Source organism: Emydura macquarii, unplaced genomic scaffold (genome assembly GCF_026122565.2).
Source record: "Emydura macquarii macquarii isolate MOO-44397 ecotype Brisbane River unplaced genomic scaffold, CSIRO-AGI_Emac_v2 contig_1027, whole genome shotgun sequence".
Lineage (NCBI taxonomy): Eukaryota > Metazoa > Chordata > Testudines > Chelidae > Emydura > Emydura macquarii.
Window position 1 is genome coordinate 13,974,699 of NW_027131164.1, and position 27,514 is coordinate 14,002,212.

A 27,514-nucleotide genomic window follows, 5' to 3' on the forward strand; every position below is an offset into this window, starting at 1 on the left:
GAAGCAGCGCCTGGACAAGGACCGCTCCCCCGTACCAAAAAAGACCAGGGTGTGGGGTCAAGTGAGGGGCATACATTGGTCCAGCTGACTGTGCTGGGCACTTGGAGCAGGACTCGCCCTTCAGGGCTCCAAGCCCTCCAAGGGAGCCACCCCCAACTCTGAGGAGTGGAAGGGGGACCTTCCAGCTTGCGGTACTGTCAATGACAGGCGCTTCAAGTGGCGAGAGACCTGAGGGCTGTCCCCTTGCTGCCCACTCCTAAGCCTACTCGGGCGCCAGGAAGAGATAAGGCTCTGATTTCAAAGGGGAAGCCTGTAATGGGACCCCCTCATTGACTGCACCGGTTGCCCAAGCGGCTTGGGAGTCACCTAACATAAAATGCACACGACTAAGCATTCGAAGAAGAAAAAACCGGTTACTGACATTTCCATAACTGTAGTTCTTCGAAATGTGTTGCTCATGTTCATTCCATGTCTCACCCTCCTACCCCTTGATCAGAATTAGCCTTCAAGAAGGAACTGAGAGGATGCGGGGTTGGCCGGGACCCTTATACCAGTCTGTGAGTGCATGGCACCAGATGCCACTAGAGCCGGCCCAACGGATACACTGAGGGAAAAATGTTCAGTGATTGTGCATGAAGTGTACACTCATCTAATGTAGAATGGACATGAGCAATACATCTCGAAGAACAACAGTTATGGAGAGGTTAGTAACCGTTTTACACATCTCCACTGTTGTGATCAATACCCTCAAAGCATACCTTTCAAGAACTGGATCCTACATATGCCTATCACAACATGTGGTATACCTCATCCAGTGCATTAAACGTCCCAATAAAAACTATGTGGGTGAAACTAGACAATCACTATACTCTCAAATGAACTCACATGGGGAAATGATAGAAGTCAGCAGCACCATCTCACCTGTGGGTGAACACTTTTTACAAAGCAATCACACTATGTCTGATCTGTCAGTCCTCATCCTCAAAAGGAAATCTTCACAACACCTTCAAAAGACAACCCTGGGAGCATAAATTCATAACTTTGTTAGACACTAAAAATCATGGACTGAATAGAGACACTGGATTTATGGTTTATTACCACAATCTCTAACCCACTAACAAATTTTCTGAAATGGGGAATGAATGTTCTATTCCTTCCTTCTAACTTCAACAACTGAAACCTCTAGTCTATAAAAATATGGTTCCTTTTCCAACAAATGAGCCTTATGCCCACTCTGGGTAACGTGGTGAATTACAAAAGTTGCAGTACTGCTATGTTTGCAGTTGGATTATTTCAGCACACTCCTAACTTACTATGAGCAGACTAGTTGATAATTGATTTACTGCTATAGTATATAGCTAGTTTTCTTGGCAAGATAATTAGACTTTTTTTAACCACAGTTCATAGAAGAAAAATATAGTAGCTTAATTATACTCTGCAGTTCCTGTTTAGATTTTTATATCTTTTAAATAGTATTAAAATATTAAATAAAATAAATTTTAAATAATTATATTTTTACATATGGATTTATAAATCTTCATGGGGTTGTCTAAAATGCTAATCAAGAGACGTTTTAGTGAATAAACACTGGACTGATCTTAAAGAAAAAAAGTGAAGACATAGGTGGTGGTAAACTACATAAGACCTCTCCACTTTTTTGGTGATTTCTCTTAAAACATCCAGGAAAGAATATAGGCGAAAGTCTTCCCTTATTGACGCTATTAGGTGTTGATCTCTGCCAAATAATAAGTTTATTTTTATATATGCTTCCTCTTAATTTAAACATATGTCACAAAGTTCAGATATATGCAGCCAACCTTAAATATTAGATAGTGCCTAATTTTATATAAATCTCTATATGGTTTAAATATTTCTGTCATATCGTGCCTATTTGTTTTATGTCAATTAATTGGTCTTTTCATACCACTTATCTTAGTTACCCTACATCATGTTGTCTCCAACTTTACTAATAGAAACAACCCATAAAATACACAATTTCTATATCAGCTTAGATACGCTAACATGTTTTGATTCAAAGAAAAAATGTTGAATTATTTAATTTACCCTGTTTGTTACCATAACATAAATTAACTTTATATAAAAATAATTCAACATTTCTTCTTTGAATTGTAAAGTGTTTGGGTTCCTAAAATGATTGGTTAATAGATATAATATTAATTAAAGGGTTTCTGTCAATTTGAAATCTTGTCACTTTAAGTGTTTCAGGTACTAAGGCTTCCCCTGATTTGTATTGCCTTTTTTAAAATTACATTTTCTCTTTAATTTTTCCCCCTCTAGACCTGTCTTTTCTTTCTTTCTTTTCTTTTCTTTTCTTTTTAACGTTGTAACCTTAGGGGTTATAACAATAGTGGGTAATGTTTTCAGACAAGCGTGTGAACTTAATGTACTCTATAAACTTAATCTAACTTTTTACCCATTTTTTCCTTCTTACCTAACATGTAATCTCTTTACATTCTACTTAAGGATTTAAAAATTCTATCTAAGGATTTAAAAAGTATTAAAGCTAATGTTATAAAATGAGCAAATACAGAGTTTTTGAAGGAAAGAGTTTCTGCACATCTGGGAATAATGCATAGATTATCCAAAAGATACAGGGTTTGGTTCAAAAGTCATAGAATATAATAAGTACATAATGTGCAACATCCCAGATAAGAGTTATCAGTTTAGTGATACAGTTGAGATACAAGCATTCAAACATTCGGGTACAGCACTCATACAAAAGAAATACTGATGTCGATTAGTGGAAAGCAAGTATAATGATGAGTGTTGATTGTCCCTCATTGAACGATAAATTCAGGATAGGTAGTCCTTCAGCAAATACAAAACAAAACAAAAGTCTTTCTGCATCGCTTTTCCATTGTGCTCTGGCTCATTCCTCCTAGTATTGCCTATGCCCAGTGATATGTTCTGTGTAGATGTGGACCACCTGATGGTGTCAGACATCATGAGATGCCGCATCAGCCGATGCTGACCGATTCTGCATGCTGGCAGCACTCACTCATTGCAGGGGTCCCATGCTTCCAGGGCTCTGATGATCAGCGCATGTGTATGTACCTCGTAGCCATTTGTTCTCAAGGTGTCAGCCAGGGGGAGTGTATTTATCCTCCTTTCAGACTCGGGTGTCGTGGAAGGCTGGGATCCTGTTCTCGAAGGGGACTCTGAGGTCTACCATGATGATCTTCCGTTCCCCATCGGTGATGACGTCTGGTCGGCAGCTGACTGTCTGTTCTGGGGACGGCGGAGTTCACCGCCACCTTTCCCACGGGTGGTGGGATGGCTCTGACTAGGTGATCCTGGATGGTGATGTTGCGCAGCTGCCAGGCTCTGGAGTGGGGCTTGTAGCTAATTCTTCTCTTCTCTCCCTTTTGTTTTGAATTTCCTGGTTATACTATGTATTATTTTGATTTCTGTTAGGCTCCTACATCTATCCAGAACCCGTGTTAGGGCCTATAGCCCTGATTTCGTGAACATTTATGTGCATGCTTAACTTTACTCCTGTGATTAGTTTCATTTGAAATAATGGGACTACTCATGGCAATAAAATATATGATTAAGTGTTTGAAAGATCAAAGCTTAACATAGTAAACTCTTGGTGGCAAGTACTGTCATTTTTATGTCTGTAAAATGTCTAGTGTGCTTTGAGAGCTATACAAAATTATGTATTTTAAATAGTTTTGAATTGTACCTATCTGTGAGAAACTTCCTCAGGGTACAATTCTAAAAATAAAATGTACAGTCGGGATGCTGGAACTAATGGTGTTGTGGTGTTGGCACCTCCTGGACTGAAGTGGTATCCATCATATACAGGATTTGTTTTGTTCAATGGCTTTCAGCGCCCCCTCTATATAAATTGTTAAAAGCCACTGCATACGATGTGTTAACTTTTATGTAAAATGCTGTTTGTTATACATATATGGCTTCTTATATCGACTGATGCTCAATTCTAATTTGAGAGATAAATGCATAGTTTTTAAAAAAAATGCACTATAGTGCATGTTTGAAACACAAGTTAATTGCCTGTTCTAATCCCTGCCAGAACAGCTGCAGTGGATTTACAGTGTTCAGGTTTTGTGTGGTTGAATCAAGGAGTCTCACTGAGAAGGCATTTATTATGTGAATTAACTGAATGTTTGTGTATCAATTTTTTTGTTAATAAACTTTAAGGAATATGACAAGGAAAAGGATAAATGTTCTTGAATGGATTCTTTCCACTGTTACAGCACTTCCAGGTTTTATAACAGCAGTTTGAATTACAGGTTGCATGTACATAAATGAATACACATACACTCAATAAATTGCCACAATAGATGCTTTCTGTGGTATGTTCTGCACACCTATGGAAAATGAACCAATGTTTATGATAGAATAGCAATTTTTTATGGTATTGTGGGACTATATGTAGAATTTGGGTGCTTTAAAACTTGAAATTGTGTACCACTTGCCAAAAATGTATGAAAAAATTAATCTACTTAACTAACAGCTCTTCCATAATAGATAAAATTTGAATGTTTTTAGTCCAAACACAAACTGCAAGTAACTTGAAACATTAAAGCAATACATTTTCATTGATTGAGTTTTTTGGAGTAATTTATTAAAATAAAATTGTTTTTCTTTTTCAGATATTGCTTTGGTTTTGCTTTGGGATACCTCACTATGTGCCAAATTACTAGAGTCTATATCTTTGATTATGGACAATATTCTGCTGATTTTTCTGGGTAAGAAAATATTACATACTCCAATTTTTCCCCCAACAACTTATAGTAAAGCTTGTCTGATATGATACTGTATTTACTCTTATAGTTAGCTTAATTTAAATGATAAATTAATTTAATTGTGATCATTGAGAGAATATATTCTTGCAGGTAAATTGTTGGATGATAGAATAGCTCAAATGTCAGTTACTAAGTTTCTGTCACTACCTGCAATATTTTGGGCAGCAAAAATATCCAATAAGTGGTTTTACAGCAAATCTATTTTTGCAAGGCACAGTTTTAAAAAGCATTGAACTGTATTTACATACTAATTTGATTTAAAAGTGAAGGTTCAAAAATCTATAGCATTGAAGGCTGTGTTACCTAGTGGAGCCCTGAATTGGGACTCAGGAGACCTGGGTTCTGTTCCCAGTTCTGTTCCCGGTTCTGTTGGTGGTGTCCTGGGTGACCTTGAGCAAACCAATTTCCCCACTGTGTGCCTCAGTTTCCCCATCTTGAAATGGGGATTATGACACTAGTTTCCTTTAAGTGCTTTGAGATCTACTGCTGAAAAACACTATATAAGAGGTAGCGGATATTATTATTTTATTTTATTTTATTATTAATAATAATTTATTATGCTATTTTTCTTGCCAGGCTTCTGGACTTGAGGACAGAAAGCAAAAGGGAGCACACATTGTATTAATATTAAAAAAAAAAAAATTCTATCAGGAAATAAATAATTTACACTAACTAGTGCCATTTGTCCATCATGCATAAATAACACCCGTTACATATAAGCTCTTATCCAAAGCTCAATGAACTCAACAAAAACCTCCCATTGAAGTCAATGGATTTTGAATCAAGCCCATACAGTAATGGTTTGGGAATACAAGTGAAATCTGAAAAATGACCAGCATTTTTTGGCATAATTTGAATTATTTATAGTAACTTCTGATTAAAATGTGAAGACTTACCATGAGCTTCCACACTGTAGTATTTGAAATGCTGGAGAATACTTTTGTATCCTGTATTCCACTGTGTTAACTATTGGAAATTTGAAGCATATTGATTGCAAAGTCAACATTTACTGAGTTTTATCAGATTCACAAGCTTACATAGCTCAAAACATGTATACTGGGAACTTGTACTTAAAACAAAAAAGGAAGAGAAGTTATCATAAACAGGACAGGAAACGTAACTTTGCAGCTTGGGGTCCAATCTAGTGCGATGACTATGTGTGTGGGTGGAGCCTGACCTTCCCAAAGGCATCCTCTTCTTCCTAAGCAACTAATTTATAGCATTTCCATGAGCATTTGTGAAAGGTTTGTGTTCACCAGGTAGTGCTTGTGTGCTCTGTCATGTGAATTTTACAGACAAAGAAATAAGTTTTTGAGGTGCTAATGCAAAGAATTTGTCTCAGCGATGAGAGTGGCAAAGACAAAGACTGTCTCTCGCGAGGAAAGGTTGAGAGTGGTACAGTGTTCTTTCTCCCCATCAGATTTGTGAGATGCTATTGGTGTCTGTTTTGCATAGAATCTTCTGCCAGATAAATGGTCAGAGGTATTACAGAAGATGAAAATGAGAGGGACTTGTATCCTTCTTTCTAGCCTATTATAGCCATTTTGGTTTTTATGCTTTGGAATGGTCACCTGATCATTTCCATAATAAGTTGTTGGTTTAAGAACTACTTTGCAATAGCTTTTCATGTCAGTGAGATAAAAATTCTAAACATTAGACAATCGTATAAATGACAGGTGGTTTATTAAGTTAAAAGTTCCAGCTTATTGTATTTTCTTTCCCATATGGCAGGAAAGCTAAGTCAGTAGAATGTATTTACAGTAAAATCTTTATACAGAAAAATTAGATGTCAAGATTTCCTTAGGTAGCCAAAATACATTACCATCTGCTTCATATCTTGTTACTTTTTTATTACATCCAAATAAATTACTTCCATTTTTTAAAATTAGTTGTATATTATAAAGAAAATAGATGCTTTTGTTGTGACTGTGATTTCAGCAGAGCTTCTTAAGTGAATTACAGCCATATATTCACTTCAGGGATACCTATTGTCCTGTGTGTACTGCTGCTGTTGCTAATTTATAACAAAGAAATATTCTTCTGTGCCCTTCTCCCTTACTTCTCCCTCTTAAAATAAATAAATAAAAACCCAAGTGAATTTATATTTTCTTCAGTTAAATTCCTGGACATTTTCTCTTATTTGTTTAAACATTTAGGATCCAATTCAGCAAAATATGTGCATTGCTTTACCAAACTGCATAAACCCTGAACAGTTATAGATCTTGGCTCTGCGGTGGACTGAGCTGCTATATGTAAAGAATATGTTCTCCTCACTGTGTAAATGTAAGACCAAGAAACATCTACATATCTTCTTCAGCAGTTAGACATTTTGTCCTCTTTTATTGGCAGTCTTCCAGTTGAGATTGCTAATTTAACCTTTTCTGAATTTTAAATGTGAAATGAAAACATAGATATTCTTATTAAAAATATCTTTATTTTTTCCCTTGTAACAGCCCAATGATGATAATTACACAGAAGATCACTAGTTTGGCTTATGAGATTCATGATGGTAAGACTTTTTGAACTACATTCTTTACCTTTAATTTTTCATAGGTGTATTTTTAAAAAAAAAATTTCCTTCCATTTATTTTGTTCAGAAAATTAAACCATGAGTTTGTGCTGTGAATTTTACTAGCCCACTACACATTTTGGGGGCCTGGTGGGAGTGATTTGTTTGGTAACTAAATTGTTGATTCTTTGCTAAGGAACAATTCAGCAAAATCCATGTTGCACAGAATGCAAGCTCTGAAAATAAGTCTTCTTGTGCAGAAGATACTGCATGTTACCAAAAGATTGTCCTCCTTCTCTTCCATGCTCTCAACCACTTTTGGGCTGGGGCATGGATCCCTAATCAGTTACCTAAACAGAATCTCCAAATTCAGAGATCAGCACTGGATTCACAAATTGGTAGAATTGAAACTAGTTGCTGTAACTTCACATGACATAAATACCACTTTTACTAAAAACAGAATAAAGTCTGTCTTCTCTACTTTTTTCTCTTTTTCCCAATTTTGTTCTATGTCATGTTTAATCATCTTGTATAAGACACTGACTTTTCATTTTTATTGGGTCTAATAGGAACAGAACTATAATTGTCAGTTGTATATTACTAACATGTCTAGTCCTGAACAAAGAGGCTACATATTTATATTTTATGTCTTAAATGGTTAGCGAAAAGTTGACAGGAAGTGAATTGTCTGTTCCACTGTGTGATAATATATAGAAGTGAGTCTTGAAGGTGGGTATCAGGTTATTTATTGAGGTAGTTGGATTTTTTTGGTCAGTTTGAGAAGTAAGAATGATATAAGTGTTACAGCCCCAAACAAGGAATAGGTAGAGGGCAAAAAAAAAAAAAATGGTCCCAGGGAATTGTGGGAAGACACTGGAGGATTGGCAATATTTGAGCGGCACTAGCCGCTCCCCATTAGAGTACCATACTGGTGGATGACAAATTGTGCTAGCTCATACTTTAGCCTATGTCCCCTCTCAGGGCAGCCAACTTGATTTTGAAAGCACCACCACTGAACTGGAGTTCAAGGGTTTTTGAGTGTTGACAGGACTCAAGTTATAACTCAAGTTATTTTTGCAGTGAAAACATGCCCTTTGGGATTCTCAGTCTGGATCTGTCAGTCTGACCCACCTTATTCAAACTGCTTTCATTGCTCCCCGCCATCACCAAGGATAGCATATTAAGAACCACTAAGGAACTCATTCTAGCATTATCTCTTAACAACCCTTCGGTGTAAGTTATTTGACTATTAGAGAGAGCCTCTTTTCCAAGGTGAGTAGGCTCTGCTGTCCTGTCATACCCTGAGGGTGAAATATACATTCCCATTGACAGTACAGAAACATCACACCAGTGACAGAGCCTGATACCATATTAATAATTATTAAAGAACACTGCTACATTTGTCACATCTATATTTGCACTTTCTCGGGGCCTAGTGTGTATTCTTTTAAAAGGAAACCTCTGGGGGCTAATTTTGTAGGGGCAAATTCTAACCTGGCTCCCCTTCCATGGTTCTCTGACTTTAGCAGGATTGCATGTAGTGTAAATAAGCATAGAACTTTTCACATTATGATTAAATCTTAAACTTCATGCTGTTGCACCTTTGGTATGACACACTTCCCTATTTAAAAGTTTGAATAGCTTAGGAAACGGTGTTTCCATTCATACTTATTCTTTGTTGCTTGAGATAGACTTAGATGAATCTAGTGGTGGGTTTTTGTGCATTTGGAAAGAAAGGGGAAGTGCAACTTTGAGAGCAGTTTGTGTATGGGAACACTGGTGACTGTTCAAGTGGACTGATTTCACACACACAAAAATAGGAAATCTGGGTTGTACAGTGGCACAGACCTCAGTTATATCAAACGACTTATTTCTGTAATGTACAAAACAATCAATACATTGCATAAATGGATTCCAGTTGCCATTTTTGTACCAAAAGGCCCATTATGAGGGAGATAGAAGAATGTTTTCATTTTAATAAGGTGGCTACAAAAAATGGCAGTGATAGATTTGTTACAAGCATCTCCTATATAAAATAAATGACAGAATGGCGGATTAAAATTCTTTAGGGGTGAGTAATTTTGTTGTGTAATTTTAAATGAGGCATCAAATATATGTAAAAAAATTGTTCTCTCTCTGTACTATTAAAATGAATATCAGGAAACAAACTTCTAACATGCGATTGACATTAAGGTATTTAAAAGTTGGGATACTAGGATATTATATTGGAAAACACTCCTAGTGTGAATTGAGCCATACTGGTGAAGCTGTGCTTTGTACTAGTGGTGTAAAATCACACCTATGTGTGAAATAAGCTGTTTGTACAGTGTCTAGCATAGTGGGGTCCTGGTCTATGATTTCATTGCCTGCCAACTTCAGGAAAGGTGCAATATCAACCTCTGGATATGGCCTTCATCGACCTCACAAAAGCATTCAACTTCATCAATCGTGAGGCTCTGTGGAAAATTCTCCTTAAATTTGGATTTCTGCCAAAATTTGTTGCCATCCTCCAACTCCACAACAACATGTCTGTGACACTCCTCAACAATAGATCCAAAACGGACGCCTTCCTAGTTAAGGCAGCAGTTAAGTAAGGCTGTGTCATTGCTCCAGCTCTTTTCTCCATCTTCTTTTCTGTCATCCTCCTCATCACTGACAAGCTCCACTCTGGATTTAACATCCAATACAAAATGGACAGCAAGCTCTTCAACCTCATTTGCCTCCGATCCAAAACAGTCATTGAACTTCAATATGTGTATGATTGTGCTCTGTGCACCCATTTGAAAGAAGATCTTCAAAAATAGCCGATGCTTTCTCAGTGGCCTACAAGGAACTCGGCCTCACGCTCAACACTAAGAAAATGAAAGTATTCCAACAGGCTTCAAAGCACCAGGATCCTGCTCCCGTAATTCAGATCAATAAAGAGACTCTGGAGAACATCAAGCACTTCCTTTACCTTGGAAGCTATCCATTGCAGAAGGCTGACATTGAAAAGGAAATTGAACACCGCCTTCAATACACCAGTGCAGCTTTTGGATGCTTGAGAAAGCATGTCTTAGAAGATTGTGACATTAAGAATCAAACCAAGCTTCTTGTGTACCAGGCCATTTTTATGCCTGCTCTTTTGCACGGTGCTGAAACCTTGGTCACATACAGTATACATCTTAAGATTCTTGAACAATACCATCAACAATGCCTCCGCAAGAACTTCTGAATCAAGTGGGATTGCTGATGCACCAACATCAGTGTTCTGTCCCAACTCAAAACCTCCAGCATTGAAGCTGTGATCATCCACCAACAACTCCGTTGGGCTGGTCATGTTCTTCGAATGCCAGAAAATTGATTTCCAAAGCATTTAACAGTCTCACAACTGAGCATGGCCAACAGACGAGGGTTGGGCAAAAAAAGCACTTCAAAGATACCCTCAAAGCCAACATGAACAAATGCAACATTGACATAAACTCATGGGAAACACAAGTCCTTGACTGACCAAAATGGAAAAGGACCCTGTGGCAAGGATCCCAGGATTCTGAGATTCAGTGGAGACAACAGGAAACGGAGAAATGGGAAAAGAGGAAAGAATGTGCCGCAGCCCAACTCAATAAACCAGATCCACCCCTTCCATTGGGAAATACTTTGCCCCAGTTGTGACAAGATCTGTGGATCCAAGATTGGTCTCATTTGCCACCTGCCGATCCACCTATGATAACTGGTTATCATTTTATGAAAGACAATTGAACTCTGAAGGATCACTGACAACGAGTACAATGGGGTCTATGACTAGGGGTCTTGGTCTATGACTAGAACTCCTAGGTGCCACAGAAATACAATTAATTAATAATATACTGCAGTTGTACTTGTATAACTGTGTCTCCACTAGGGGTTTTTGCTAACATAGCTAAGTTTATCAGGGATCATACCTCTTCACAGCCCTGACTGACATAGCTATACTGGCAGAAGTCTGTAGTGTAGACATGACCTAACAAAACCGTATGTATAGGAGCATAGTGGAAGAGAAATGTATTGTTGACAAATGCAAGGTAATGCACATTGAAAAGAATAATTATGGAGTGGTGGCTGGGTAAATACAGGTGCAGAGATACAGAGAGAATTGGTGGTGTATACATATGGTAACCAGGCCTTTCTGTTTACTTTTTGTCATAATAAAGAAACCTCCAACATACAAAGGAATGTTCAATGAAAGTGAAAGGCAGCGGTTGGAAAACTGATAGACAAATATTTTTCAATACAATGCAGTGCCAGTTAAACTGTGGAACTCATTGCTATATGACATCAATGAAGCGCAGAGCTTATAGAAATTTGAGAATGGATTATAAATTTACATAGGTAACAGCTGTATTTACCAATTCTAGACAGTCTAATCATGGCATCTCATAAAAATGAGTTGCACAGTAAAAGCTATGGAGACAGCACAAGAAAAAAACAAATCATAAACATAGTTCACATTGGTTTGTAGCCACTGAGAAATTGACTAGCTGCCCACCCAAATTATGGTACATTTTGATATGGTACCATATCAAATGTACTTATAGCAATAGTTCTAGCAGCCATTACTATCTTAAACTTAAGTTCTGAAGAATGTTTCTTTCCAAAATAGGATATATCTTGACTTTAGCAAAGCTTTTTTTATGGTCTCCCACAGTATTCTTGCAGCCGGTACCAAGTGGAATGCCCAAGGAGTTGGTCCTGGGGCCAGTTTTGTTCAACATCTTCATTAATGATCTGGAGGATTGGGTGGATTGCACCTTCAGCAAGTTTGCAGATGACTCTAATCTGGGGGCAGTGGTAGATACGCTCCTGCACTTAGGACAGAAGAATCCCATGCACTGCTACAGACTGGGGACTGACTGGCTAGGCAGCAGTTCTGCAGAACAGGACTTGGGGGTTACGGTGGACAAGAAGCTGGATATGAGTCAACAGTGTGCCCTTATGGCCAAGAAGTCTAATGGCATATTGGGCTGCATTGGTAGGAGCATTGCCAGCAGATCGAGAGAAGTGATTATTCCCTTCTGTTTGGCATTGGTGAGGCCTCATTTGGAGTAATGTGTCCAGTTTTGGGGCCCCCCACTATAGGAAGGATGTGGATAAATTGGAGATAGCCCAGCGGAGGGTAACGAAAATGATTAGGGGGCTGGAGCCCATGATTTATGAGGAGAGGCTGAGGGAACTAGGCTTGTTCAGTCTGCAGAAGAGAAGAGTGAGGAGAGATTTGATAGCGGCCTTCAACTACTTGAAAGGTTTTCCAGGGAGGATGGAGTTAGGCTATTCTCAGTGATGGCAGATGACAGAACAAGGAGCAATGGTCTCAAGATGCACTGGGGGAAGTCTAGGTTAGATATTAGGAAAACCTTTTTCACTAGGAGTGTGGTGAAGCACTGGAATGGGTCACCTAGGGAGGTGGTGGAATCTCCATCCTTCGAGGTTTTTAAGGCCTGGCTTGATAAAGCTCTGGCTGAGATGATTTAATCGGGATTGGTCCTGCTTTGAATTAGATTGGGGTTAGACTAGATGACCTCCTGGGGCCCCTTTCAACCCTAGTATTCTCTGATTCTATGAACCTTCGCATTATCCAAGCATAGGGACAAGGAAGGAATTTAGATAACATGGAGGTTTGGATAATAGGATTTTGGAAGTATATTGTAGTTGGAGATCCATTTGAAAACCTCGAAGTAAAATTCTTTTTAGTTCCGGCTAAGCCTATGATATGATCTCCGCACTTCCTTATGTTGAAATGTTTTTAGAAATGTGACTTTTCTGAATGACTGACCACCAGATTTTCTTGAACACATAAAGGTGAAAACATTCAAGCAGGCTAAATGTGAGGCTGGTGCGTATCTCTTTATGCTTCAGTGATGGGAAATCAAAGACCAGGAAACAAAATCCTAATTAAGTGTTTGATTTTCTAAGCTAGTAGTGTCGTGGAAGTGAAGCTGACTGCTCCATAGATGATAGGAGTGCTTAATGCAGCTTCTGTTGCTGTGCTTTGTTCACTGTTTTAGAAGGAGAAGCTGCTCTGTGTAAATCAGCTGTAACAGCCGCATGTTGGAGAGGGACAATGTTGCTCACATTGAATGTGTCAGTGACGGCTTCACTGTCATGGTGATGTGAACTCCTGTAGGGGATAAAAATATTTTCAAATAATATGTGCATTATGAAATGACCAAGTTAAAACCTAATAATAGTTACAATATCCTTTTACAAAGGAGGATAAGTATCATGATCCCCACTTTACTAATGGGAAAACTGAGGCACAGAAGAATTAAATGATTTGTCTAACGTCACATAGCAGGTCTCTGCCAGACATGGGAATAGAAGCCAGTTTTCCTGACTTTCAGACTAGTGCTTTATGTTTATATCCCAACTATTTTGGGATCAGGATGATAATTCCTGAATGACCCTAACTTTTGGAAGGTGGGTGAAACTGTAGGAGGAAGCCAAACAGTTGTTGTATTAACAATAAGGGGTATAACAAAAGCAGCTGGGTCTTGATCATGAAAGCCCTTATGTATATACTTAATTTCATGCTATGTGAAGCCACATTGAGTTCAATGAGACTATTCCTGTGTGCAATTGTTTGCAGGATTGGGGCGTAATCTATTTAGATCTCTATTCCTAGACCGAGGTTGGTGTTGAGGTTCTTTTACCACATGAATAGGATCACTTGAATACAAACTTGAATGTTGTATTAGGAGCCATGCAACAAATGGAAAAAGGCCAAAACAGGCAGTTTGTGGGAATTCATAACATTGTGGGATTGTATTTACTTTTTTGGTGCATAGAGACATATGAACCACCCTCCCATTAGAAGTGTTTGAATGCAAAAATAAATGTGGTGGTTAAATATATTGCAATTTCTATATAACATACAAAATTGCACAATAAACCCAAACTCATCAACAAATGTGTAGTAGCTAAAGAGGAACAGAAGTTTAGACACAGATTTTAGACACACATTATGATTTGTTTGTATTCCAATAGTGCATAGGAGCCTCTGTCATGGAACAGGACCCTATTGTGTTAAGCGCTATGGAAATACAGATAAAGAATGAGAATTGCTGTGTTATAGTTTACAGTCTAAGGCAAGAGACAACTGGTGGATATGGACAGACAAATGAGAAGCACAAAGAAAAAGTGAGATAGTAATGGTAATTGACATAGGCAGCAGTCTCCACACAGCAACTGCCTAACTGGCTCTTTTTGAGGGAAGAGAGACTATTTGAGATATGTGGTAGGTCCATCATTTTGTCATTTGACCAAATGTGGAGATAGAAGAGGCCATGAGTGCATGAGTAGGTGAAGTCAATTCAAGACCACTGAAGTGGAGTTGTGTAAATGAGTTGAGAATTCATCTGAAACCATGGCCATTAGTCCAGTGAGGGTTTGCTAACTTGGGTTGATTTTTGCACAGTTATCTTCCCTTTCTAGGGAACTTTCTAGGATCTAAGTTGTTGTTATTTTTGACTGGGATAGTCATCTTCTTCCAGCTCCATCTTTCTGGAACTGGGTGATTACCATCTTTGTAACTTCACCAAATCTTTTGGGGGTGTTTAGTAGCTACTTTTCAATCACAGGGTTTTTGGGATGCCCAATGTGGTTTGTTGCTACGACCCTAATTCTGGAATGGACTTCTGGGGATATGGGGTGTCATCCCACCTTCTCTGTGATGCTGTAGGAACTGGGAAAATTCTGCCATTGCAGTGGCTCACTGCTCTAACACAGGAGGAGACATCCCATGATCCTTCAGGCATTCCTTAGCAACTGCATTGGGTGAAGAGGAGCTTCATAATCCCTAATGTTTAGTAGCTAGGGACCACTGTACTAAAGATTTTATAGCATCTCTGACCATGAACTGATGCTGTGACCTTAAGGTGTTGTGTATGTATTCCCTCCTGTTGCTGTTGTATAGTGTGTGTTGGTTGGGAGGTACTTCCTGTTTCCTTCTTCCACCACAGGCCCTTTTTTAGACTGAAGTAGATGCTTGATGGCTCCCTGAAAGATTGGAAGGGTAAGAGGGAATTAGGGAAGAGTGGCCATCTGGCACCCAATCAGGATGTAAAGAAGATAGTGGATGGGGATGCCAAACCCCCATTAGGCCTGAGTAGGGGAAAAGGGAAAAGCCACTGACCCTTCTGAAGGCCAAAGATAAGAGGTGAGTCCAGTGGTAGAGGGTGGCTAGAGGGATGTCTTTTTTTTTGAGGATGGAAGTGGGAATTCTTGAAGGGCAATTGTATGTAGCATGTCTGAAGAAACAGATAGGGCAAGATATCAGTCATCCAGGCCATGATTAAGTCACTGCTCATAAATTTACAGTTAGAGTCGTGTTTCACATGCATGGACTCTCCCAAGAGGGGGCCCTTATAACTGTGTGTGTATTTCCTTCTCATTTTGGTTTTGATTGTTGACATGTTGCACATTGTGTAATCAGAGTCATTCATTGAGCAATGGTAGCTTCTCTCCCCCACCCCCCCCACCCCCCCATTCGTTAGTTCTGTACTATACTAGACCATTATGACATGCCTAACTGCTGCTTCCTGTTGTTCTGTCTTGAGGAAAAATGAGTCAGACCAAAAATGCAATATGTACTACTTTGAAGACCAGTATTCCCATAAAAAGTCTGATGTGTGTGTTTAAGGGTGCAAGTATAAAAATCTTTCCATATCAGATTTTTATTTTGGTTTGGTTGTGATAAATTCAAAGTAGGTTCAGTCCTTTGGGTGGAATTAGAAGGGAAATTTAGACTCACTTTTGAAAGGCCACTCCTCTGAGGGCTCTGTTCCAGTGTGGGTCTGTGCGATGCAGTACCTGAGTCTGTGCTGCAGTGTCTGAGGAGATGAGATTGTGACAGTGGGAAAGAGGAGGGGCCACCTGGCTGGTTCCCCTATTTAGTAGTGATGTGAGGGCTGTTTGAGGCCACTCACCCCTTTCAGCTCTTCATTTGGATGTGGGGAGAAGTGACTTTGGCAGTTGCCCATTCCAGTGTGAAGGATCAGGAACAAGATAAGCTATTCTTACAGGTCTGCTAAGAAGAAAGAAATGGGGCTGTAAGAGACTGCTCCACCTCATGGTCTCTGCTTCATCAGAGACCGTTGGTGCATTTCACCTTGTATATAAGTGGATATAAAGACCCTACTTTAACTAAAGCTGAATTAAGGCATAGACGCTACACATGTGTTCTTAGAACCCCAGAGTCACATGGAGACATCAGAATTTGAGCTTTCATTTTAAAAAGTAAATTTCCAGCCCTCATGATTTCAAAGAAGAGTTTGCAAATGTGAACTAAGTTTGTGATGCAACTGAATCTGTCTGAGTCTGCAGACAGCCTGAGCTCATAGTCCAGAGATTTTTTAACTGCCCCGGCTTCTTAGTGGGATGTTAACACCAAGACCCATTACTCAGGTATGCCCCTGCCAGCAGCACCAGTAGAGGGCACTGTACTTGGCAGGAGGGTATGAGCACTCATATAGTTGGCTACTGAGGTAGGATTAGAGCAATGGTCCCCAAACTTTTGATATGGCGCTCCCCTTTACCCCCGTCTGTGGCCCACCTGGGGCCAGGAGCAGGACCACAGTCAGGGCCGAGGCTGGAGCTGCGGCTCGGAGTGAGGCAGTGGTCGGGACCGTGGCTGGAAGCCAGGGGCCATGGCTGTGGCTGGTGATGGGTCTGGGTCCAGAAGAGGAATAGGGGCCGGGGCCGGGGCCAGGCCAGGAGCATAGCCAAGGCTTGGGATGGAGCTGTAGCAGAGCAGGGCTGGGTGGTGCTCCTGCCACGTCCCTATGGGGGCTGGCCCAGGCCCCACTCCCCCTCCCCCCAAAATGTTCCTCCATGCCCCTTCCCCCCCAAGGGGGCATGCCCCACAGTTTGGGTACCTCTGGATTAGGCGGTCTCTGTATTACCAACCCTGCTTTTCCAAAGGTCCAGGAACCCCCGTTGTTGCTCGTAAAAGGGATTAAATGGGTCTATGATGTTGACCCTGCCTCACTGTCACTCCAAGTTGGGATGAGACCACAGTGCAGGGCCGGTACTGCACTAGGCCCCATCATGGTGTATCTAGGGCCCAGGATTGCCTTAATCTGTCTCTGACTGTAACAATTTTGTGCATCAAATGTGTAATGAATAGTAGTTTTGGGCAGTATAATGGCATAATAATGTACTGCTGGATGTAGAGTTTAGGCCTGATCTCCCAGGTTAACAAGATTTTTGAGGAACTGAGAAACTACGCTGGATCAGCAAAGAGTGACAGATGTGGCTATTTCTTGCAATATTTTTGGGAGGCCTTATTGAATTAAGTTAAGTATGTTTTGGGGCCTATTGCAATAAATCAGTGGTTTTCAACCTTTGTTCATTTGTGGTCTCCTAAAAAAATATTGAATGGAAGTGCATACCCCTCGGGACTCAGGGTTCCACGGACCAGAGGTTGAAACCCACTGTATTAAATGAATAGTTAATGTATTATCGTGGACTATGGTTATATGTAACCTCTCTCTGGGGAGAGATGGTCTGTGAACCATGGGAAATGTTATGAAATTCAAAGGACTGTATTGAACAATGTGCCAGACAAGAATGGACTTTTGGGACAAACAACATTAAGTGGTTTGCTTGGGGAACCTCTGAGAGGAGGTGAATGCAAATTGTCCATTTCCAATTATGCAAAAATCCAGCCTTTTGAAGCTACACCATGAGGAGGGGATCACTGTCTACTGAATACGTATTCCCAGAGTCTCAAGATCAAAGGCTCTAGCTGTAATAAAGAAAAAACTAACCTATTCATATGTGGACTAATTCTGAACTAAAGCTGTTATGAATTTGTAACCACAGAAAAACCCCTTTGGGGGGTTGAAGGACTGACTCCTGCCAGAGCCCTTGTTGGAGTGGTGGGGCGGGTGATCTCTGCTAAACTTACTAGCGTGAGTGTAGGTTCTTTTATTGTTTTAATATGTTTACTTTGCAGAGATTTCATTTTCATTTTAAGAATAAACGTGCTTGATTAGAAAGAGTTGTGTGATAACTTGTAACTGTTGGCAATTACAGCTGTTGATAGCTCTTAGAGAGAAAGCAAAGGGCAGATGCTGGCCTGTTTAGGCAGTCTGGCTTGCTGAAAATATCACACTGTGGGCAGGGAACTGTGTAGCCTGGAAAACTCCCAGTGAGGAGGGAGAAAAATGTGGGTCTGCTCAAGAGAGGTGATGGCTAAGGAGCCGGGCACCTATAGTGGGTGCCCTCGAGGGACCATGGTGGAGGAATACAGGTGCAATTGCTCTGAACTGTGACACAAGGAAACCGCATTATCTCTTGCAAAAAAAAAATGGCTAACTAGTGTTTATTTCTTCCCTCTTCTGTAGGCATGTTTCGAAAGGAAGAGGAATTGACCCCATCACAGAGATGTTTGGCAGTAAGGTAGGTTTGCTTATGAATCTAGTTTTTTATGAGTCTAGTTTCTCTTTTGGATGGTTTGCATGGATTATGAAGACTTTGTAGCTCTGATGCAGTTGATACTTAAGATGTTCAGTTATCTAGCTGGATCTGGTTTAGATTGCACGTACTGTATATTTGTAATCTAATTACATGGGTTTTTTTGCACTTGGAAGCTATCTATTGAAATAGACTTTACATTTTACTTATGTTTTTACTAAAACAGACAATTTATTATTAAAATTTTGTTTCTTGACACTGATGAATAAAAATATGTACTCTATTTAGTAGGTGATTAGTAACTGCATAGTATATATGAGTTACAGCCATCAAAGAAATAAAATACTTTTCTCTTTCTCTTTTATGACTTTTACTTTGATTCTTTCCCTCCTTTCTTTATTTGGGAGACTTGTTAATAGATGCCTAGTTTATGCCACAGTGCATGCCCTATCAAATAGTACACAAGTGCTTTGGATTACTTTTTTTGACATTGTGGTTATATATCTTCTGAAGGATTTAAATATTCAACATGTGAAGTTGAGACCATTTTTGTGTGAGACAGATCAGATAAGGGGAGAATTTCTGCTCTTCAGAAATAGTTTCCTTTTATATTAGTACCTATTACTCCAGAAGTCTTAGGAGTATGAAAATAATTGGACCAAAAAACCACCAGCAACTTTAAAAAATTTAAATTTCAAATTCCTTATTTTTTCCCTTGCACAAAATGAAATGAGAAAAGAGAAAATCCTCTTGTTATAGCATTCTGGGAAGATGAATCTTAAAACACTAAAAGGAAGGAGTTCATTCTATTGCAGCATATTCATGCAGACCACGTTTGTCATAAGAATGGTGTACAAAACTATTTCTTTGAGTGCTTGCATGTTTCCATTCCACTGTAGGTGTGTGCACATCCTGAGCACATTCACTGGAAATGTTTCCCTCAGTAGTACCCATCGGGGTGACTTGGGCACCCTTTGGTGCCGCACGCTCATAGCACCAGTATAAAGGGCCCAGCTGGCCCTGTGCCTTCGGTTCCTTCTTACCGCCCACGATGGTCGCTAGAAATGTGCTTCTTGCTATGGCAAGCTTACTCAGTGGTCTTTGTTTTTCTGATAGTTGAATATAGTTAGTAGTTGTAAATATTTAATTAGTCTTCATTAGTAAGTACAGTTTGTGTTTCTCCATTCGTTAGTGGAGTTTTGTCCGTACCCAGTGCTGAGGCATGTGTTGGTCACTGGGCTTCAAGCCTTGTTCCTCCTGCAACAAGGCTATGCCCCTGAACAACTCCCACTCCTGTTGCCTAAAGTGCTTGGGTGAGGCTCATGTCGGGGATCTCTGTCAAATTTTCAGGGACTTTAAACCTCATACGAAGAAGGATCAGGAGGCCAGGCTGAAGTTACTGCTTATAGATGCGGTGCTGAGACCTTCCCCCAACCTGAGTCGGTTGGACTCAGCACCGAGAACCTGGGCGTCGGTGAGTAGCAGTTCTCCCACTGTACAGGAGTCCCAGCGTCATTCACCATCCCCAGAAGACGAGGCAAAGAAGCAGCTGGCCCAGAGGGGATGTTCCCCAATGTCAAAGAAGGCCAGGCACAGGGAGCAGAATGGAGTGTGACCTAAGTCAGGCCACTCCTCTGCCTCAGTATGACAGCAGTCAGCCCTTGTGCAGGCACTGTAGAGTCTGGTACCAGATGAACCATCGACAACTGAGGGACAGCATGGTACCAGCGCTACTGTGGTGCTTTCCACGCAGGAGGCGTTTGGTGTTGCCAGAGACCTTCTATCGCTGTCAGTACTGGTGTCATCGGCAGTACAAGGAGTCAGTTGTATCGGTGACAGTGGGTAGGAGGGAGCGTGTGGCCCCTAGTTACTGTTTGATTCTGAGCCCCATGGTACCATCTAAGGGGAAATCGACCATGCTAGTCCCGATAAAGGCTTCCCCTCCTTGGCACTGGTCTCCAGCACTGGTGGGAACCACACCTGCATGGTCCCCAGAGTGAGGCTAGTCACCATTGGAATCGGAGGTTGAGTTGTATGCCTCTCGTCTGAGGAGTCGCCCCCCGTTCCTCCAGTTATCCATACTCTGCCATGGATCTCCACACAGGAGTGCCATCAAGTGCTTGGCCTTGTGGGTACTGGCACTTTTGGAACTCATGGGGGTTTCCTCCAATCCCCAGGCCCCATTCAAGATGCTCTTTTCAGGTGGCCTCTGAGAGAAGGGCATCTCCTCCCCATCGGGCAGTACCCGACCAGGACACCAGTACTGAGTCCTGTGCTGAATTTCAAGAACCAGCTCTGTGGGAGCCTGTTGGTACAGAAGGGGCAGAGGAGTGCCCACAGCCAGTGCTGGCCTACTCCTTCTCCTATGAGACTGTCAGGGGCAGGTGTGTTGCCTCCCCAGGATGACTATAAGATCCACCAGAAGTTGCTGAAGAGGGTGGCCTTAAATTTGGGCTTACAGTTGGAGGTATTAAAGGAGTCCTCCCATAGCCTGGTTGTCGTTCTGGCCATGGTGAGCCCATCAAAAGTAGCCCTGCCTCTCAGGCCTGGTCTGTACTGCCGGCAGCTGTTGATGGGAGATACGCAAGATACATAATGTAGCTTGCATATCTCCTATAGATTTACTTATGTTCCCTTACTGCGGCGTCTCCACTGTGCTCCATCTATGGGAGATGCTCTCCAGTCGACGCAGACTTACTCTTTTTGGGGGGTGGATTTATTGCGTTGGCCGGAGAGCACTTCTGAGATCGATTTGAGCGAGTTGCCACTGTCCGCTCAATCGAACCTGCTGCATCAATCAAGGCAGCCCCGGTAGTGTAGACATACCCTCAGTGAGGCCATCATGGACCCTGTGAAAGCCTCATGGCAAACCCTCGTTTCCCTTCCCCCTACGTCAAAGAGAGCCGAGAGGAAATACTTTGTTTCTTCCCAGGGTTATGCGTTCCTTCCTACTCTCTGCTTCCCCCCCAGGATTTGCTGGTATCTGCTGCCAACCAAAGGGAAAGGCAGAGTCTCCAAGGTGCAACACCTAAAGGAAATGACCCCAAAAAGTTGGACTTATTCAGTAGAAAAGTCAACTCTATCGGAGATCTGCAGCTCAGGATTGCTAACGAGCAGGTGCTGCTGGGCAGATATGACTTCAGCATGTGTGACTCCATATTGAAGTTCAGAGACTTACTGCCGCAAGAAGCCAGGCTGGCATTTCCTTGCTGTTAGATGAGGGGAAATCCATAGCAAGGGCTTCTGTGCAAGCTACCCTGGATGCAGGAGATTCAGCAACCAGATCCATGGCTTCCACAGTAGCGATATGTAGGAGTTTGTGGCTACAGTCCTTCGGCCTCTTGCAGGGTCCAGAAAATCCTCCAAGACCTTCCCTTCGAGGGAGCTTTGCTCTTTTCAGAGCAGACTAATGTGAATCTTCATGGACTGAAGGACTCCCAGGGCGACCCTTAAATCCCTGGGATTCCATACCCCAGTGACTTCAGGGAAGCACTACAGTCCTCAGCAGTCCTCCTGGTATTCCATCCCACAAGCCCATCAAATCCTTCGGAGGAAAAGGAGCAGGGGCTTTAGGTGTAGGACACCCAGGAGGCTCCAAGCAGACCTTTTGATGGAATGCTCAAGGACATTGTACCAGTTCCCATGTTTCTGGATTCTGTTTCCCTTTTATTTGTGGACCCCCTGTCGCACTTCATCCGTACATGATCCTGTATCACTATGGACCGTTGGGAGTTGAACATGGTGGAAGTGGGATGTACCCTCTAGTTCGTTTCTACTCCTCCTTCCTACCTTCCCTCCCTGTCTCTCTTCAGGGACCTCTCTTATGAGCAACTTCTGGCCCAGGAGGTTCAATCTCTCCTTTAGGTGGGTGACATGAGAATATTACAAAATAGATGAAAAAAATCTAATGGGGAAGGTGTTCAACTCCAATTATTTCCTAATTACGAAAGTACAGGGCAGTCTCAGACCTATTCTAGACCTGCACTAGTTTAACAGCTATCTCAAGAAATTAAAGTTCCGCATAGTCTCCTTAGCTTCCATTATTTTATCCTGGATCCCAGAGACTTGTATGTTACCCTCAATTTAAGAGACATCTACTTCCATATATCAATCTTCCAAGGCCACCGGAAGGTTTCATTGTGAACTATACACACTATCACTTCGTGGTACTCTCATTCAGCCTGTCAGTGGCTCCATGGATGTTTACAAACTGCATGGAAGTAGTGGTAGCATTCTTGAGGAGGCAAGGGATGCAACTCTATCCGTACCTGAACGACTGGCTAGTCACTGGCTGGCCCAGGGCTCAGGTAGGGTCCAGCATCCTCTTCATCTAGTCGACATTCCAGGCCTGCTAATAAACGTACAGAAGTCTACGCTCACTCCGGTACAGAGGATAGAGTTTATTGAAGCAGTGCATGACTCTACTCAGGCCAGAGCCTTCCTCCCAGAAGGTTGGTTTCAGACTATCACATCCCTGATAGTACACCTCAAGGGCCACCCAGTTAAAACAGGCTGAGGCTTTTGGGCCACATAGCCTTATGTATGCATGTAGTGCAGCATGCAAGACTACACCTCAGACCCCTTCAGACATGGCTGGTCTTGGTGTAACCAATGAACTGCCACCATCTGAATTCTGTTCTCACGTTACCTTCCCTGGTCCTTGCTTCCTTTAACTGGCAGCCGGACCCACTGGAGGTTTGCATGGGCGTTTCCTCTTCAAGGCCCCAACCGTCAATATCCCTGGTCTCAGATTTATCAGCAGTAGGGTGGGGAGCATCAGCACTAGGCTTGGGACCCCCAGGACTCAAGGCCTTTGGTCTCTGGAAGAGCTCTCACTACACATCAGTGTCAGAGAGCTTAGGGCAGTTCGCCTTGCCTGTCAAACATTCCTGTCGCATTACGGGCAGGAACATTTGGTTCTTACAGACGACACTGCAGCTGTGTTCTATCTCAACAGGCAGGGAGGGGCTCATTCCCCCCCCCCCCCTTGTGTTGAGAAGCAATTCAACTGCGGGAATTCTACATAGAATCATAGGGCTGGAAGGGACCTTGAGAGGTCATCTAGTCCAGTCCCCTGCATTCATGGCAGGACTAAGTAATATCTAGACCATCCTTGACAGGTGGTTGTCTAACCTGCTCTTAAAAATCTTCAATGATGGAGATTCCATGACCTCCCAGGCAATTTATTCCAGTGATTAACCATCCTGACAGTTAGGAAGTTTTCCTAATGTCCAACCTAAACCTCCCTTGCTGCAGTTAAAGCCCATTGCTTCTTGTCCTGTCCTCAGAGGTTAAGAAGAACAATTTTTCTCCCTCTTCCTTGTTAACAACCTTTTATGTATTTGAAAGCTGTTATCATGTCCCCTCTCAGTCTTCTCTTCTGCAGGCTAAACAAACCCAGTTCTTTCAGTCTTGCCTCATAGATCATGTTTTCTAGACTTTTAATCATTTTTGTTGCTCTTCTCTGGACTTTCTCCAATTTGTTCACATTATTCCTGAAATGTGGCACCCAGAACTGGACACAACACTCCAGTTGAGGCCTAATTAGCATGGAGTAGAGCGGAAGAATTACTACTCGTGTCTTTCTTACAACATAGCTCACTCAGTCCACCTTAGAATCATAGAATCATAGAATCATAGAATATTAGAGTTGGAAGGGACCTCAGGAGGTCATCTAGTCCAACCCCCTGCTCAAAGCAGGACTAACCTCAGCTATATCATCCCAACCAGGGCTTTGTCAAGCCTCAGCTTAAAAACCTGTAAGGATGGAGATTCCACCACCTCCCTAGGTAACCCATTCCAATGCTTCACCACCCTCCTAGTAAAAAACTTTTTCCTAATGTCCAACCTAGACCTCCCCCTGCAACTTGAGACCGTTGCTCCTTGTTCTGTCATCTGCCACCACCGAGAACAGCCTAGCCCCATCCTCCCTAGAACCCCCTTTCAGGTAGTTAAAAGCCGCTATCAAATCCCCCCTCACTCTTCTCTTTTGCAGACTAAACAAGCCCAGTTCCCTCAGCCTCTCCTCATAAGTCCTGTGCTCCAGCCCCCTAATCAAAAGCTTTGCTAAAGTCAAGGTATATCACATCCACCGCCTTCCCCACATCCACAGAGCCAGTCACCTCATCATAGAAAGCAATCAGGTTGGTCAGGCATGACTTTCCCTTGGTGAATCCGTGTTGACTGTTCCTGATCACCTTCCTCTCTTCCAAGTGCCTTAAAATGGATTCCGGATCACCTCAGCGGGTCTTTCTCCAGTCACCACGAGTGGTCCCTTTGCCCAGATGTCACGAGGGACATTTTCCAGCAGTGGAAGCCTCCCCAGATAGACCTGTTCACAACCAGGCACAACAGGAATTTTCACCAGTTCTGCTCCATGTGAGGCCTTCCTACTCCCGTGGACAGGTCACCTGTCCTACACTTTCCCTCCTATCTCGCTCATGCACACAGTTCTGCTCAAGTACAAGCAGGACTGGAACTGGGTCATTCTAATAGCCCCAGCTGGCCCCGTCAACGTTGGTTTGCCACACTGTTAGACCTCTCCGTGGCAGCTCTGATCCTGCTCCCTCTACATCCAGACCTAATCTCTCAGGACCACAGTCGGCTACTCCACCCAAATCTCAGCTCTCTCTATGTGGCAGCCTGGAAGCTCCATAGCTCAATCCCAGATTGCTGGCTTGCTCGGAGCAGGTTTGTCAGGTCCTATTAGGTAGTAGGAAATGCTGCATCATGGCTACTTACCTCTCAAAGTGGAAGCGGTTTTCCATCTGGGCTTCCCTATGTGGAGTCTTGCCTGTGTGGCTGTCACTCCAGGTCATTCTCGAGTACTTGTTACGCCTGAAACACAAGGTTTAGCAATCTCCTCAGTCAAGGTTCATCTTGCAGCAGTATCAGCTTTCCATCCTTCGGTGGATAACGGGTCTGCTTTTTCACATGAGATGTCTATCTGTTTTCTCAATGGCTTGGAAAGACTATACCTGCAAGTGTGAGAACATGTCCCTCCATGGGACCGAAACCTGCTCATATAAAAACGTATGGGTCCCCTGTTTGAGCCATTGGCAATGTGCTCCTTGTTATACCTTTCATGGAAGATGGCTTTCTTACTGGCCATTACTTTTGCTAAAAGGGTCTTGGAGATCCTCACCCTCACATTGGAACCTTCATACACAGTCTTCTTTAAAGATAAGGTGCAGCATAATGGGGCGCTCTACTCTCCGCCAGACTGGTGCCTCCCTCTGGTTGTCTGGGGATAAGCGCTGGCCTGTGCCCATGTCTGAGGTCTGTGCACCATCACTCTTTTGCCACAGTTGGCCTGTAACCCTTCTTGCAGGTGTCTGGAACTGTAGCATCCTCTTCCTGACTCGGCCTTCTGGCTGTGTCACAATCTGTGTTTTCCCCCCTTCTGTGAGAGGTTTGGCTCCTTGATAGTCCAGCCACTTTCCCAGCAGCAGCTACAGTATCTCATCCCACCACTTCCTCAGTGGCACCTGCAGTCACTTATGCTGCCACTTCCCAGTGGTGAGTAGGGAGAGGGGAGGGACCTGAGCTTGCTCACTGGCCCAGGCCCAGAGACCCTGTGGATCACAGACCTTTGCTGCACTCCAAGTTCCTCTTCCTCCTGCTGTCACCCTGGGCCACTTCCCCCCAGCTCTAGCACCTTTTTACCCGCTCTCAGGACCTGCCACTACCCATTTCAACAGCTTGCCAGGAGCTCCTCTGGCTCCTCTGGTCCCTGCCAGCAGTAGCTCTGCCTCAGGTGCTACAGGCCTTTCAGACTGCGGGAGACACAGCTTTCCCTCCTGGGGCTCCAGGTCGTGTCTGGTCTGCTCTGCCCTAAAGCTCTTCTTATATGGGCCTGCTGAGCCCTGATTGTCTGTCGCTCACAGCCCCTCTTCTGTTGGCTGCTTCCCACTCAACCTCTCCATGGCTTTGTTAACCCCTTCTTTGCCATTGTGGGGCAGTTGCTCCATCACATGCAGCTACATCCTCACCTTAGCTTCCTCCTGAAGATGGTTTCCCAGTTTTATAACAATCAGGCTATCTTCCTACCCATTTTCTACTTGAAACCACCTGCGAATAGAGAACAGCAGCTTCGCTCATTGGATGTTAGATGTGCCCCTAGCATTCTACCCAGAAAGGAGCAAACCATTCAGTAAGTCCACCCAATTGTTCATAGCAATAGCTGACAGGATGAAAGGTTTTCGTGTCTCTGCTCAGAGAATTTCATCTGGAATCACATTGTGCATTCACATGTGTTATAAGCAGACAGGTGTTCCGCCACCAGCCATCCTCACAGTCTACTCCATGAGAGTGCAAGCATCATCAGTGGCATCCCTAGCTCAGCTCCCTATTCAGGACATTTGCAGAGCAGTAGCTTGGTCATCACTATGCCATCACTCAACAGTCTAGGAATGATGCCAGATTCGGTCGAGCTGTTTTGCAGTCAGCATGTCTATGAACTCCGATCCCAGCTCCTTGGGAGTCACCTAAAGTGGAATGAAGATGTGCAAGCACTTAAAGAAGAAAAAATGTTGTTAATCTTTTGGTATCTCTTGTTCTTCAGGATGATGTGTTGCACATGTCCATTGCATGACCTGCCACCCTACCCCTCCATGTCAGATTTGGCCAGAAAAAAGGAAACGAGGGGGCGCGTGGTAGGCCGTGCCCTTTATACCAGCGCTATGAGCACACGGCACCAGAGGGTGCCTGAGCCACCCTGACGGATACTACTGAGGGAAAATTTTCTAGTGACTGTGCTCAGGCCACGCACATGCCAACAATA

At 42.5% G+C, this 27,514-nt stretch overlaps 1 protein-coding gene across 3 annotated transcripts in view; it reads left to right on the forward strand.

The window, feature by feature from the left end:
- The window catches only part of MBOAT2 (membrane bound O-acyltransferase domain containing 2), a 198,662-nt gene that overhangs the window by 124,926 nt on the left and 46,222 nt on the right, over positions 1 to 27,514 (forward strand). For all 3 annotated transcript variants that reach the window (XM_067544805.1, XM_067544808.1, XM_067544807.1), the window contains 3 exons: positions 4,641 to 4,736; positions 7,247 to 7,302; positions 18,663 to 18,717. In XM_067544805.1, the coding sequence (XP_067400906.1) occupies positions 4,641 to 4,736; positions 7,247 to 7,302; positions 18,663 to 18,717 (207 nt within the window). The remainder of the gene's footprint in view (positions 1 to 4,640; positions 4,737 to 7,246; positions 7,303 to 18,662; positions 18,718 to 27,514) is intronic.